General features: G+C 46.6%; 1 protein-coding gene across 1 annotated transcript in view; it reads right to left on the reverse strand.

The window, feature by feature from the left end:
• Positions 1–3,653: 3,653 nt before the first annotated feature.
• Sh3gl3 (SH3 domain containing GRB2 like 3, endophilin A3) overlaps positions 3,654–16,766 on the reverse strand; it is a 124,487-nt gene continuing 111,374 nt past the window's right edge. The window contains exon 9 of the mRNA XM_032893303.1: positions 3,654–4,281. Coding sequence (XP_032749194.1) covers positions 4,076–4,281 — 206 coding nt within the window. The 3' untranslated portion in view covers positions 3,654–4,075. The remainder of the gene's footprint in view (positions 4,282–16,766) is intronic.

Genomic DNA, 16,766 nt, shown 5'->3' on the forward strand with positions numbered 1-16,766 from the left:
CTCCTCGTCAGCACAGGGGAGGTGATGAGGGCAGCTTGGATACGCCAAGGGAAAGCTGTAAGGTGTTTCATTTAAGCAAAAATTATGAAGGTCTCATAGATAAAATAATCATATGATAAATTTGATAAAAATCCATGGTAAAAAAAAATCTTAGAAGCTGTGAAGACAAAGACGGACCCTGTGTTGGTTTTACCACCACAGACTCCAGAAGCGAGGGTTACAGCATGGAAGATGCTTGGTTACAATGGAAAGGTATCACGCGTGTGTACACATGCAGAGGCACAGTCTGTGTATCTGTGTCTGTTTGTGCATCTGTCTCTGTTTCTATGTGTGTATGTGTATCTGTGTCTTTCTGAGTGTGTGTGTGTGTGTGTGTGTGTGTCCCTGTTCTGTCTCTATCTCCATCTCATGTGTATGAGTATCTGTCCCCAACTCTCTCTCCATATGTGTATCTCTGTCTGTCTCTGTGTGTATGTGTATGTGTGTCTTTTTTTGTGCATGTATCTCTGTCTCTGTCTGTCTCTGTTCTGTCTCTCTGTCTCTCTCCCGTGTGTGTGTGTGTGTGTGTGTGTGTGTGTGTGTGTGTGTGTGTGTGCGCGCGCGCGCACGCGCGCGCATTACTGAGTGCTTGGTCTCAGACATCTAGTCTGGGTCCCCTGCAGTAAGGAGAGGTGAATGTCACCTCACGTCATCAGGGACAAGGCTAACAAGTGGTGAGGGCTGAGGAGGAAGCCATAACTCTTGGCAATAATGTGAAGTGATACAGTGCTCATAGCAAACAGTAGAAAATGCAACCAACGGCAGGGGCACACAACCTTCGGGAAGTGAGGTGCTTAATGAGGTTAACCAATGCACCAAGGTTACAGAAACCCAAGCTCAATTTGCTTGTCTTTCTGCCGATTTCTAGGTAAAATAACTTTAAAATATCACACTAATTGGCCAGAAAACTAGAAATGTGGAGTAGCAGAAACCTGGTTATAACTTATGCACCCACACAACAAATACTAAATAGGTAGTTCGAGGGCTTAGGTCTGTAATTAGCATGTAAAGCCGAAACCACAATATACCCCCCATTTATGTTCACCTATGAATACAGAAGTGTGCACAGGCAAGATGGGAAAGGGAAAATGTCACAACAGTAATTCTTTTGGGGTTGTGGACTGCAAGGTGATTTCCACTTTCCTTTACAACTTTACAGACATCCTGAATTTTTCTGTATTTATCTGTATTACCTTTAAAATTAGAAAAATAAAGCTATTTGAAACAAAAATTGTTCTGGCATCTGAAAGGTCATGGATACTTTGTCCAAGTAAAGAAACTTTGCGTGACTTTCTTAATGATGAAAAAGAGAACTGGATGCAGGCTGGGAGGTGTGCTCCATGGCTGTTCTACCAACTCGACACAAGCTAGGGCCATTGGAAAGAGGGAACCTCAGCTGAGAAAACACCCATCAGGTAACCCACAGGCAAGCTTCGTGAGAGTCTGCTGATTAGTGGCTGATATCTGAGGGCCAATTTAGGGCCCACTCTAGCCAATGCCATGGGGTGGATGGTCTTCGGTTACACAATACAATAGGCTGAGCGGCCAGGAAGCAGCACTCCTTCAGACCTCTGCTTCAGTTCCTGCCACAGGTTCCTGCCTGGAGTTCCTGCCCTGACTTCCCTCCATGATGGACTACCATGACTGTAAGAGAAAATAAACCCTTCCCTCCCCAAGTTGCTTTTGCTCATGGTGTTTGCTACAGTAGGAAGCAAACCAGGAAGGCAGCGAATTTCCAAAAACTTGGAGCGAAACTCACAGAGAAATGTTCCCTCCAACAGCCAGTTAGAAGTAGTTGGTGTCAAGCCTGTGCCAGGAGTCAAATGTTATCCGCCAGCCTTCTCCACAGACATCATGTGGAAATGGGACTCTGCACTGCAAAACAGCTGAGGCCACAAGCCCATGGAAGACACCAAGTGGCACAATCTGAGCAGGACATGGTCGCTATACCCTCTCCTCAGCAGCTGCCTGGCGGCAAACCATGTCCTGTTTCTAATTGCTCTAAAGTGATCTGATGCAAATTGCTGGATGTTTCTGTTATTGTTACAAGTTAATCTGTAGCTGTCAATTAACTTCAATTACTGCATATTTCCCCTAGACAAGTTATCAGAGCAAATTATAAGCATCAGGAGTCCTGGGTTTCTCGTTGATAAGTGTCTAATGCAGCAAATGAAAGACAAAAGGCGGGTGTAAATACAGGCTTGTTTGTGAATTTACATGGGGAAAAGAGGGTGACAACTGTGGGCACGGGAGAAGACTGTACAGTAACATTCTAGTTCTGACATTTCGCTGTGACTGGAAAAGTGACTTGGCATTTCTGTGGCAAGTGACTTGGCATTTCTAGTGTCTGAAGAATGGGTGTTGCGTGAAATAACAAAAAAGGATGCACCAGCCCATGCGAGCGCCGGCGACTCTCTGGCCCCGTCCATCATGCAGCCTCCATGGCTAGCCCCATGTTGCGACCACTCATCTCACAGTTACCTGTCACAAATCTCTGTAGCTCTGTAAAATCAAAACTCCAGAGGCTTGTAACTTATCAGTCAGATTTATACCAGTAAATTCTCAACCTACAAAACGCCCAAACAAAGAATTCAGGGCCAATTGATATTGATATAAGCTGCCCACTTAGGTGGACAAATTGTCCTGTAATAATCCATCCCATATATGCTATTCATAGCTACCTGTGGCTATTTAAAGCCACACAGATCTGGTCGTCCTTCTCTTCCTCCATCTTCCTTCCTTCTTCTCTCTCTGTCTCTAAAATTCTTAGCCGGCTTCCTTTTTCCCTGCCCTATCACAGGCTCTTGCCTTACCTTGTGCTTGCCTCACCTGCATACGAACAGCAAACCACAAATGGGCATCGGCTCGACCCCCAGGACGGTCTGTGAGGTTTTCATGGACGGTGCTTAGAGCAGCACCTGGCACATAACATCCAGTAAACATTAAGAATTACGATTTCACACACACACACACACACACACACACACACACACACGCACGCACGCACGCGCGCACGCACAGCTCTGAAGCCTAGGAAACCAGACTTAACACCTTCTCGGATGACCTATCTGGCCTCTGAGCTTTTGTTACAACAGGGCAGGTCCCAGGGACTGGTGAACGCTGTGAGCCAGCGTCTGTCGCACTATCAGAGTTCAAACTCTTGTTCCTGCCACTACTTGGTTGTCGATCCTGGACAAGCCCTTCCTGACCCCGCTTCTGCCGAGGCGAGCAACAACGGCCTCTTCTTTGTGGGGCAGAGCTGCTACTGGACTCCCCTGAGCCACGACATGCGACAAGGTCATCCTGGAGGTAAGGCCAGGGCTAGTTCTATAAACCTAGGTTATCGGACACAGCCTTCAGCATCCTCAGTGGGACTGACTGAAATCCTACCTGCCCACATACGACAGCAAGGCTGGGCTGGGCTGTTTAATGAACTTACCAGTAGGCAGGGATGTCCCATGTTTAAATCAGTAGCTAAAAAAGGGCCACACCCCACCTGCTGACATTGATCTGCAGCCGTCAGCTAAGGACCCCACCTGGGACCCCAGGCCAGCCAAGGATTTGCCCTGAAGTCCAAGCTTAAAAAAACAACTTGACATTAAAAATAACCAGTCTTTTATGAACACAGTGTGCCATGTTTATTGGGCTGTTCACAGGTAAGCTTAAAACAGGAAAAGACCAAACGCCGTCAATAATGTCAAGAAACAAAATCTTTAGCTTTCATAGCCGCAAAGGGCGCGATCCCACTGCAGCTAAGGACTACCCAGGCCATTCGAATGGGCGCGATTTACTTTTCTTAGCAACAGGAAGCAAATACATTTACCAATGCTTTTTAGAACAAGAAGAAAACTATTTTTATGAGTTAGGACAAAGAAATCAGTTATACAAATTAAATTGATACAAAATACATTATAAAGAAAACACACATACAAAAGTGATTAAGTGGGCCAGAGAGCGAGGATGTCACAGAACACCACACTGAGAGGACACTGGTGCCAATTCATTTCAGTTCTGAAGTTAGGTCCAAAAGACACATTCACCGAGGTAAAGGCACAATGACTTCCACGTAATTAATGGGGAAGAAGCCGGATTCCCCACGGAGCATTCCTTCATACCAGTTTTCATCTATCTGATTGGTTAATGTAATGATGTCCCCTTCTTTAAATCCCAATTCTCCTTCGTTTTCTGGCTCAAAGTCATAGAGACCACGACAGCAGGGCTGGTCCGAGGGAATGTCAGTACCTGTCCATGTGATACGGAGACAAAAAGTGCAGGTTAACAGACAGATCACCCAGAGAACAATGGGGGACGAGCCTGTGCTTGCTCCCGCCTACCCCAAGGCTGCCTTCCACCGCTACTGTGTGTGGGCCCCTGGTTGCCTCCAGCCTCCTCCGTTCTCCAGCTGCCTTAGCCAACCCCGCCCCAGGCCCCTCTGCACACAGGGCCTGACTTTGAAATCCTCTGAGGAGAAGGATACATGCCCAGTCCATCTCCTGGGCACAGCAGCTCTCGGCTTGGCCCTGAGCCCAAGGGGAAGGCAAATCACAAGGCCCCCATCCTGCCTCCGAAATGGATGCTCAGACTTTCTTTGGGGTGACTGGATGAACTTGGGGACATTAAAGGACAAAGTTGAGGTGATGTGTTACCCATGTCAAGGAGTGCTGTGGTGGTAACATGAGAACAGGAAGAGAGAAGCCACAACAGAACACAGATGTTCACAGAGCTGACTAATGGGGTCAAGCCTAGAGATCCCCTAAAACACTGAAACATGGTCACTGTAAAAGAGAAAATGAGTATACAGATCTGGGACAAGTCAACTCTAACTCATGGACTCAGAGATAACCAGTGTGAGGCCTGAGAAGGCCAGGTGTCTATATGAATATATATCTGTGAATTTCCATATCTGTTTTCATTAAATACTATTCGTGCATTCAGTACTGTGAGCCTAACCCCATACACATCTACCAGCCACTGGCCAGCTGCTACCTGTGCCCACTCCCTTTGCTGTGGCCATCTCTTATGGCGGTCATTCTGAGCACTCCTGCACCTACTGGATCTATACCCTCCCTCCCTCCCTCCCTCCCTCCCTCCCTCCCTCCCTCCTCCTGTCTCCTTGCCCTGTCTCTTCCCCATCTTTTCCCATCTCTTCTCTTCCCTGCTCCCTCCCTGATTTTTCCCTCATACCCTCTTTCCTCTTCCTTTTTCCTTTAGACTTTCTCTGCTCTCACAGATAAGTCTGAAGTAGTGTGAGCCTCTCTTGACATACATGCACACAAATATGTGCCTTTGCCCTCTAACGGCCTAGAACAGGATTTGGTCATCATGGAGCATGAAACGTGTCAAGTTGCTTAGCGTTTGTTATCAGGTCAATAGTGTGCCTCTGTGGTTCAAAATCACAAGCCCTTACACACTCCCAACACCGGGCCTCTATCTGCCAAGCTGGGTACAGACAATTCCATTTGGTTGTATGTTTTCTTTTATTTTATGTATTCATTTATTTATTGCTGGTGCTGGCAAGTGGGCAAGTAATAGGTTTTCTATTTTGCTTTGTAATTTCAAATTCTGGGACAGTCAAGGAAGGTAAATAAATGAGGCCTTTCACCCATACCTCATCCTCCATGGCTATGAATGGTTACTGTACAGAATTAGTAAAAGAACTGATTATGTTTTAACGATGCTGAAGCAGTTTAAAAGTGATCCCTTTTCCTCACTGATTTCAAATATTGCATTGATATCTTATTAATGAGGGTCTCTTCCTATGTAGCCCAGGCTGGCCTTGAACTCAGAGGCCCCTCCTGCCTCCCCTTCCCAAGTGTTAGAATTACAGGTAGCATCACACCTGGCTTTACCATTTAATGACCATGAGCCCTGTGGTCTATTTTGAGATTTTCAATTCAGATCAGTTGATCTGTTTGGCAATAGTACCATATCTCTTTTTATATTACAGCTTTAAACAAATGTCGGTAATTAGTAAGGCGAGTTCCTGGCCACTGTTCCGTTGCAGAATTTCCTGGGCATTCTCATAATCACACAGATAAGCTCTAGTGCCACTGTATAACCTCCATTTTGACTGGATTATACTTGGTATTTTTCCTCTAAGTATTAGCAAAATAAACTTTATGAGACATTTTAAATCACTGGCCATTTAAAAAGGCCGCAGTAAGTATCATGTTTTGACTCTGACTTTGCTACTATTTTAAGGTTTTTATGTCTATAACTTCAAAGTGAAATAACCCATGTAGGCTATGCAAACACAATTAGTTGATTTTGTTTATTTTTGTAGGTAAATATTTCTTCTTCATTTTTGAGACAGTCTGAAGATTTTCTACAAATTCCCAGGCCATATAGACCACGTGAGTTCATGAATATAGGGCACCCTCAGGCTAACTTAAGATAAGACTTCGCATGTCTGGGGTGGGCATGGTTTCCTGGTCCAGCTCTTGGTAGCTCCCTCCGAACCTCAGAGGTTCCCACCGCCCCCTGTGAAGGAGCTGAAGTTGTAACGACAGGGGCCAGGGAGATGATACATTCACTGGAGGAGGGCTGTGGACCACTGGTAAGACCAAGGTTGCCTCTAAGGAAGGGATGGAAGGAAGCTAAACCCAACCCAGACAAGGCACACATGGGAAGGCCATAGGCATTAGCTGGCTCCAGAGCCAGGGTGGGGAGTCCCAGAGAAAAACAATTTCCAGTCTTCTGACTGAATATCTGACAAGCTTTTCCTTCTGCCATTCAATTTTATGGCCTCTATTTTGTTTTCTTTTGTTTTCTTTTTCTTTCTATTGCTATTTGGCCAGTGGTGGTTTGAATGGGGCTCACATATTTGAAAATTTGGTTCCCAGTTTGTGGACTATTTAGGAAAGATTAGGGGTGATGGCCTTGTTGCAGGAAGTGTGTCACTGGGGGTGAACTCTGGGGTTTCAAAAGTGCCCACCAGGCCCGGTTCTGCTCTTCCTGTCATCTGCCTGCAGATCAGGATGTAAGGTCTCAGGTACTGCTCCAATGCCATACCTGTTTGCCCGCCACCATGTTCCCTGCCGTGATGGTTATCCACTAGCTCTCTGACTAAGCAGGCACCAAATGCTTTCTTGTACAAGTTGCCTTGGGTCATGGTGTCTCTTCACAGCAATAGAACAGTAACTAAGACACCCTTCCCACCTTTAGACTTCATGTGAGAGTTGAAGTTCTTTAGGAGATTGTACCCCTTCCTCACCAACTCTTCAAGGCTCACAAAGATAACGAGAGAAAGATTGAGAATGGATTGGGTATTTCTGCAGTTGTCCAAGAATGACTGTTAGAGCGGATATATGCTCTAACACTGTAAGTTATATTTTTAAAATTCCCAGATCTTTCCAACCTAGGGAAGGGGGACTGAGAAACCCCAGGGTTACAGCTTATCTTGCATCCACAGTTTGGTGTTCAGAGCTTCAGCTGCTGGAAGAGAAAGCAGATGTAGAAGGCCTTTCCTTCTTCTGAGAGGCAGCTCCCTCCCGAAGGTGACCTGTAGACTGACCAGCCTCTTGAAATCGAGATCTATCTACTCAGTGACATCCAGGACCGCCTAGATGTTTGTGGCATTTGGACAACTCCTTCTAGAAGAAAATTTACTCCAGCCTGAGTGTAAACTCCCCTTGTCATAATGATGGAAGCCAGGGAGACTAATTTAAATACCAGGGCTTAGTTCCACTATTTTAAATTTGGACAGAATAACATTCAATGATTTCAAAGCACCAGGGAACTGAGTTTCCAACAGCGAATTTTTCACTTTTTTCTTTGGTTGAATAGAATTTAATCAAGGTGGGTAGGACTAGATCCTGAAAACTTCGGTCTGTGAGTCAGTGTCACTGAAGTACAACTGTGTTTGCTATGGCATATAAAAATAATCAGATTCCTTCCATGTTTCTGCCACCAGCAGGTTTACCTGAGGAGGAAGACTGTGGAAGAGCCACGGCTGGCTTAGAAAGCATGTGCTCTAATACTCACTGTTTCCCAGAAGGCAATCTGGGGGTCTTACATAAGCCCTCCCCCTTTTGAAGAGGTCACAATGGCCTGATATCAAGTTAGAAAGAAACACCAGGATTCCAGACCCCAAACCATAACCTACCTTCTACACAATCTTAGATGCTACTGAGGCACTGTGCGGGCTATCTCACTGACTGGGAGGCTCACTCTAAGATAGTCCTGAGGCACTATGTGGGTTATCTCTCTGTGGGACTCACTATCTAATTTTTCTCACATGACCGAAACAAATTCTAAGTAGAAGACAGTTGTCCAAGCCAGCCTGTAAGTGCAGACTTGTATAACATTCTCTCCCCCTTCTCTCTCTCTCTCTCTCTCTCTCTCTCTCTCTCTCTCTCTCTCTCTCTCTCACACACACACACACACACACACACACACACACACACACACACACTGAACTAATCAGGAAACAGATTTATGATTCACTCCTCAACTCATTCATTAATTCATTACAGGCAAGGGCCGTGGTCACGTTGCCCACTTTGATATGCCGAGAGAGGCAATGCACCAGCAAATAAAAACTGGACAAGGTGCCTCTCATGAGATTACTAGGAAGAAAGACTCCCTGACTCATGCACCCGGAGACCTCCACATCTTTCCTGCACTGCCCCAATACCAAGCACAATCCTCAGGTGTACAGACACATGTAATGCACACAGATCAGAATTTAGGGCTGGCTGGTCCGAACCACACCGGTGACAGTACAACATTCTGAAATACCTCCTGATACATTTTTCATTCTGGGTCATTTTTGTTAACCAGGGCCCTCTACCACGTAAGCCTCCTTTCAACAAAGGGAGCACACAGAGCCTGGGCATGAACCACGCAGTCCACGTATAGCTTGCAAATTCTAAAATGTTGCTATCTCAGTTGTGAGTAGCCAAGGCTTTCAGAGTTTCGTGCCAGAGGCTGGGCATATTTTGTGAGATAAGAGAAAGAGGCAGACTCTGATTCAAAAGAACCAGAGCTTGAAGGCCTTAGATCCTAGAGATTTTATTTCAGTCCCTAGAGATAGAAAGGCTGTTTCCTGCTACTTAGAAAAGAGGTAGAAGTTCTTCCTAGACGGGCAGGGACCTGGAGAGAGAAGACAGTTGCCTACAGCATGGAAATGTTTCCTCGATTACACCCAGAGGATGACGTCTGCCCCACTTCCCACTGGAACTCTGGGTCAAGGCAGCTCCCAAAGTGCTCTGAGCCAGGGAAAGTGTGGCGTGATGAAACCAAAGAGGGGCTTGAGGTAACCACTGCCTACTCCCCAGGGGTGAGGCAGGACTGAGGGTCCACAGGGCACCAGCAGAACTCACAGATGCTCAACATACACAGACCTGGCCTCTCAGAGGTAGGACTGGGGCAAGAGACATCAGATCGAGCTCTTTGACTAGTGACCCTGCTGTGGACGTGAGCCTCTACGTAGGCAACCTCCAGTCTCCATCCACTCCCCCCGTGCCTTTGGACAGTATCTCAGGGCGACTGAGGGAGGAGAGGATGATTAGGAAAACCACCAGCTCCAAGAAGGGGGTTCATCTCTGAACACTACAGTGATTTCCTGAATCCAGTGAGTAATGAATAGGCCATCTATGCTTTTCATTGGAGGAGACTGAGTTACCTTGAAATGGCAAGATTACATTTTTTTCCATTAAAAGAAATGGAAAAAAGATTAATTTTTTTCATTCCATTTTTTGGCAAACAGTGGAAATGGGAAAAAGATCAAGTCATTTCCGCTGCTGGTCTAAACAGAGACTCATAGCAGGCCCAACTAGAGAAATAACATTTCTGCCCACCTAAGAGACAGGCTGGGCCTTCCGGGGCACAAAGTCCATGCCCTGAAGATGGAGCTTGCAGCCAGCCTGCTTCCTTGGTGTTTAAGATACTCGTGCATAAGGTGCCCCGATGCTTGGTTTCCAACTGCCAGATCTAGATCTCCCCACAAAACTCTGGGGGGAGAGCATAGCTCCCAGCCAGCATCCCATCCCTTTGACCTGTGGTCTGTGGAGCCCTGAGCACCTCTCCATTCCTGCTCATTTCACGCAGTTGTTGGTACCCAGAAGTGTGAAGAGAATGTCCACATGAGCTTGTCTTTGGAGCACAGGTCTGCGTGCTCTACAAAACAGGAAGAGACACCCAGGACCCCATGAAGTCCTCTGGGGAAGGCCACACACCCTCCTGCCCTCAGGAGACCATTATTTTCTCTGACTCCTGAGACAGGGCCTTCACATAGCATGAGAGGAGAGGGGGGGAAACACAATCTGTCTTTTTGAATGTACTGAAACAACGATTATTTTAACGGAGAAGAGAGAGCATCCCTCTTAAATATTTATTCTTCTTGTTCAGTTCTACACCATGGGGGGGGTGTTTTCTCTCAGCCACACACAATAGAGATGGAAACCATATTCTTCCTAAAACAAACTTCACTTCCCTCTTGGCAGTGATATGGCCCACTTTCTAACAATAGAGGGTCCCATCTTAGCCTCGGGAAAATTCTTTCCACTGCCCTTCCCTCCACCTCATCCTTGCTTGCCAAGTTCCTGTTCAAAGTGTCACTGGCAGACACAAACTCTGACCACACTTCTCGTGCAGTAGCCATCCCCTCCCATAACATCTCATCTTGCACAGCTTCAAGCCTCTCAGGTGTTAGTAAGGCGAGGGTCACGCCGCAGCCTCAGAGACAATGGATTTAATTTAATGACTAGTTACTACCATTTTCCTCCAATGTAAGGTACAGAGAAGGCTCGGACCCTTGTCTGGGTGCAGAGGGTGCTGTGTGAACCACTCTAACTTATACGACTCTGAGTAACAGTGGGAAGGTTTATCCCCTCTCCATGCCCCAGTCACCCTCAAGCCCTCTCTGTACCTGGGCCAATCCCTGCTCTTCAGCTGAGCTCCCAGACCCAGGAAAGCCGAAAGCATCCTCCTCTGCCTTGCTCTTGCCCACCCTTCCCCAAGGAATGGCCTTTCCTAATGGGGCTTCTGTCCTTCCTCCCTGTGCCTGGAGCCTGCATTTGGAACAGCATCCTCTCCCTAGACACCAGCACGAAGACCAGGCTAGAATGAAGTGGCCTGACATGTTCCCCTTTCCCACCTCCTCATCCCCCTGCCTCAGGCTGGGAGCTGTTCTCAAATGCTCTGTTTCCACACTGACTCTGAGAGGATGATGTAGAAGGGAGGCAGTGATTGGGGGAAGGGTTTCCTCCTCTCCTCCTCTGCCCTTGACTCTAGGGATTGCAAGACTTGGAAAGCACTCAGTCTGAGCACTACCAATGGAGGGCACACTTGAACCCCCTTCACACAACCTACTTTCTGGAAGCCAGTGGGACAGAGAGAGAACTCACACTGCCTACTGTCAGTCCTATGGAAGGACAAGGGGTGGGGTCTCCAGGAAGCTACTGACCTGTGGAGAGAGGTCACTTTGTCATTTAGTGAATGCCCCAAAGTGTTGTGCTTTTTGAAAAAAATTGTTTGTTTTTTAAATATATATATATACATATAGCTTTGTTCTTGCCTCCCTTGTAGCCGGGCTGCGACCTGTCCCTTTTCCTACTGTCAGTGGACCATTCCGAAGCGGTCCCTCAGGCCCTTCTAATTTGCTGCTCTCAGTCTGTGGTAGGTAGGCTGGGGAATCAGATAACCCATTATGTAGCATCAACAGTGGCCGTGCGGTGGGCTCTTACATGGTAGCAAGTACTGTGCCAGCACCTCTAATTCACAGGCTTGGACTTTATCCTTAGAATAATTCTACCCAATGGGAAGTTATGATCCCCGCTCTTCAGGACCCGTAAGTACTCAGTGACCGAGGTGGGATTCAGTGCCCTCTGACCCCAAAACTCCCTTTATCCTTCTTAGCTGAGTCTGGGGGAGGGAATGACTCGTTTCCCACTCTCTTCCTTGTCTCGAGTCCAGGTGCTCAGCAGTGTCCCTTACTGCTTAAGCTGCACCCAGGGCCACTAAAGCTTGAAGAAGGTGGTGCCTGGCAGGTAGAGAGGATCAGTGCTCCAACTGGGAGTGAATCCCAAGTCTTTCTGGAAGTAGGAGTTCCACAAGACGGACACCTAGGATTTGACTACACGTCAAGAATTTGACTCAATAATTTGTTTCCTAAGCATGTTGGGGCAAATACATCATTCGGCATTTTCTTCCTCTCCTCTCCTCCCATCACTGTCTCCCCTCGCTCTTCTTCCCTACTCCTTCTCCCCATTTTGTCTCTAGCCCAGGCTGGCCTCAAGTACCCTATGTAGCTGAGGATGACCCTGAGCTTCTGATCCTCTGGGCTCTACCTCCCAAGTGGGGGTTATAGCAACAGGTTACCAGGCCCCGCGTATGCATGCAGTACTGGGTTCTGACCCAGGGCTTCATGCATGTGAGGTATGCACTCTGCCAGCTGAGCCACACGCCCAGCCCAAGAGCTCATTTCCTCCTCAGGCTCAGGTGCAATCATCCAGTGTCCACCATAGGCCATGCACCGCACTCAACCTATACCAAACCATTTCTTTTGAGTTGGAAGGTGCATATTTTGTTCAGGCTCCCTCTCCAAATTTTAAAATCTCAAGGTTTAGTTCTAAATTCTTTTGAAGCTAATCCTTTCCCATTGCAGACTAAGATACAACACTGTTGTACAATCCTAATACACACGAATTTTTGCTTCACCGCATCTAAATTATAATTTGAATCCCCGTTAGACAGGACAGAAACTAGCAGTCCGTGGGCTCCAGCTGTGGACTAGATCACCAGAGTCTCAGTCTCCTTGATCCTCCACCCCTACTTCCGGCTTGTCTCCTCCAGCTGGCCCACTCTTGTGAGCCTCTGGACTCTACAACATACATGTCACATTTTAATCTATGATGGGTACATTGTAAATTGCTGAGTAAGGTCTATAAATTGTCTTTTAAAAATAACAGGCCACCATTTGTCTACAGCAGGTGACTACTGAAATGATTACCAGGGGACTCCAGTTTACTCACTATCATCACTGCAGAAATCAGCCCTGGGACTTGTTTTAACCCACACCAACCCTACGCCATCTGCACAGGTATGTCACTTGGCTTTGGTAAATAAAGCTTGGGCCCTATCCTGACAAAGGTCAGCGCTGTCTGTCAGGATGACTAATGCAGACACTGTAGAAGCTGCAGCCCATTTATTTACTCAAATTCCCTGCCTGGTGACCTGGTCCAGTGTTTATGAGTTGATTTTGCTAAGACACTGGGAATGGGAAAGACACGGCTGCCATCAAAGGTGGCCTTCCAGCCACCAGCCTAGTGATCATCAGGCAGAGAGCCCTGGGAAGAGCTGGTCCTTGCTTTGTACAGCATGGGTCAGTCACTGGCAGCCGAAAATCAAGAGTCTGCATAAATATAAGGCTTCAAGTGTTCCTCTAAGAAGCAACTCATTCTCCAACAAAAGAAAGGGCCATAGATAAGCGCGTCAGAGTGTGCGTGTGTGTATGTGTTTGTCTGTGTATCTGTGTGTGTGTCTGTATGTGTGTGTGTCTGAGTGTGTGTGTGTCTGTACGTGTGTGTATGTGTGTGTCTGTATGTGTATGTGTGTTGTGTCTGTATGTGTGTGTCTGTGTGTGCGTCTGTGTATCTGTGTGTGTGTCTGTGTGTGTCTGTGTATCTGTCTGTGTGTGTGTCTGTATATGTGTTGTGTGTATGTGTGTTTGTGTGTGTATATGTGTGTGTATGTGTGTGTGTCTGTGTGTGTGTGTGTGTGTATGTGTGTGTCTGTGTGTGTGTGTGTGTGTGTGTGTGTGTGTATCTGTGTGTGTATGTGTGTATCTGTGTGCGTGTGTGTATGTATGTGTGTGTATGTGTGTATGTGTGTGTATGTATGTGTGTGTGTGTGTCTGTATGTGTGTGTGTCTGTATGTGTGTGTGTATATGTGTGTCTGTATATGTATATATCTGTATGTGTATGTGTCTGTGTCTGTGTGTGTGTCTGTATGTGTGTGTGTGTGTGTGTCTGTATGTGTATGTGTCTGTATGTGTATGTATGTGTCTGTGTGTGTATCTGTACGTGTGTGTATGTGTATTCATATAGTCCCCTGGAACCGTGCTACACAGCTGCCCCCTGTTCATTATCCCCAGAGACAATGACTTCTACACTGTTTTTAAAATCAGTATCTATATTAATATTTGGATTGTGATATTTGAAATATTAGCTTACAACTTAGCCATGTTGTTATAAAATATATATACAACTATAAGATACACAGTCATTTCTACCAAGTTCTATCGTGATTACCAAAGGTAGGCTCTCAGAAACTCCCATGACAAAGCTGTAGATAAATTCCAGGAAACTATTCCCTTCAGTGAAAAAACCTCTCTCTCCCTTCCAAAGCCTCCTCCAGCTTGGACAATAGCAAAGAACCTCACATATTCCCATACCAGGAGCCACGAACTGTGAGCAAAACGGTTTACCATTTATTTCCTAAGAATGACCTTTCACGAGAGGAAATACTAAAAGGTCACTCAACCTGTCCACACTAACATGTTAAGAATGCCACATACTCAGAGAGACAGACATGAGAGACTGCATCTGAGGTCAGAGCACCTGAGAGAAGGGAGCCCGGGCTTCTGGACAGCTTAAGAGATGGACCCAAAGTTGGCCCTAATTGCCAGCATCTGAACTCCGACGTGGGACTCCTGCCCCCGTTTATCTCACCCTTGCAATGATTCAAGTCAGAACCACAACTGACAGTTAAGGAAATGGATGTGGAAGAAGGCTTGGGGGTGGGAGAGAGGACAAACGTGCTGACTGAATGAACTCCACTCTGTGAAATTTTAATTTCCTCTTCGGAAACTTGGGCCAATAAACGTATATACTCCTATTGCACAGCGCGTGTCTCTTTTTTAAACGAGTAAGCCCTGCCTTTCCCTTTTGAATACATGTTTATTTTCCAGTGTAATCCCTGGAGATTGGCACCCACAAGAGGAATGACTTGGACTATTTCTGTGCAGCCTTCAAAGTGTCAAGAAGTTTATAAAAGTCTCCTTTATACCTCACGAAAGGTAGACTGCCTTAACACACGTCAGTGGAGAGATTTACTCTGCCTACTCTGACAGACCCACGGCACACTTCTGTTAATGACCCCCATCCTTCTCTACACACTTGAAGCAGACCTCAGCCTGGGGCCTGTTAACCCTTAGCTACCACAATACTAATCAGGACCTTCAGAAATCTCACTGGAGAAATAAAAAAGAAAGTCATAAACAAATGCCACCAAATAACAGGTATCTGAGGCCTGAGCCATGATGTACACAGAGAAGCCTGAGCCTGTGTCTGGGGTGTGTGCTTTTCCAAAAAGCCTGCCTGTCCTTGACTCTGTGTTAAAGCCTTCCCCTAATGACTCCACACTACTGAACTATATGAACTGCAAACGGTAAAATACAGCCTGCCCTGTCTTTGAATGTAGAGTAAATGACAACTCGGAGCCTCATACAAGATCCCAGGGGGGAGGAAGGTTCTGGGACACAGGTCTCAAGTGCCACACTGTTTTCTGGTCCTGAGAACGGCCCAGGCACAGAGTTCAGCTCCTGGACTTCCCTTGGCTTCCTTGAGCTTGAGCTGATGAAGCCTCTCGTAGCTCTGGCCTCTGTCTGCACTCCCTCATCCGGCAGTGAGTCCCTCCTCCAGGCTGGCCTCACTTCATTCGCTCCCCTAACTACCTAGCAGTGACATTATCAGCGGCCCCATCGCAGTCCTGCTGTAGTCTGCCTAATGGACTGACACCCTTTCAGCGAGCTCCACTCATTTTCCTTCTCTGGAAAGAAGAAATGATAAAGAAAATGTTCTTGGAATCTGTTTCTGGCAAAGTCTTCAGAGCTTTGCTTCAAATTGTTAGTGAAATGCTTGACATTTTTCCTTTCCTTTATAAACATTATAGGCAAATCATTCAGAATCCTAATGGAAAGTAATTTCCCATTAATGCAGGCTGTAAAATGCTATTTTCTTTTGAAACTGTGCCTGGGAAACAAACAGTACCGGGCCCTTTTACACTCGAAAATTCCACCTACAAATCAGCAAGCTTGATGATGGATGTGTGATGAAGGGACCCCAAGGCCACCACCAGGGGACCTTCAAGGAAGTGGCTGGCACAGGCACATGGCCACAGTGGCACAAGGGAGACCCCACCACCTGGGAGAATTGAGTTTCTAGGTTCAGCCTTCCTATAAAAGCCAGCAGGACATTACTTTCCTTAGAATTTAATCTGCCTAGGGGCAGAGCTACTGGCCAAGGAGAAAGGACAGAGGCTCAGACATGTACAGCCTACGTGAGGAAGCCAAGAGCTCCCTTGTCCTGTTCTAGTTCCCTTCCACCAAGACAGATGCACGCAGCAGATGTCCTTGGCCACCACACACTGACCACATACACCCATGATCATGAATCCTAGAGACAAACATTCCCAATACTCTTAAACATTGTTACATTGTTACATTTGCCAGGATCGATCTCTCTCTCTCTCTCTCTCTCTCTCTCTCTCTCTCTCTCTCTCTCTCTCTCTCTGTGTGTGTGTGTGTGTGTGTGTGTGTCTGTGTGTGTGTGTGTGTCTGTGTGTCTGTGTGTGAGAGAGAGTGGGAGGGATACCATGTGTGTACATACATGAGTGTGAGCACACTTGCATGTGGTCAGAGATCAATGTCAAGTGTCTTCCTTCTCCCATTCTCCACCTTAATTCTGGAGCAGGGTCTCTTCCTGAGCCTGATGTTCATTGATCC

The sequence above is a fragment of the Rattus rattus genome, chromosome 2 (assembly GCF_011064425.1).
Source record: "Rattus rattus isolate New Zealand chromosome 2, Rrattus_CSIRO_v1, whole genome shotgun sequence".
Taxonomy (NCBI): domain Eukaryota; kingdom Metazoa; phylum Chordata; class Mammalia; order Rodentia; family Muridae; genus Rattus; species Rattus rattus.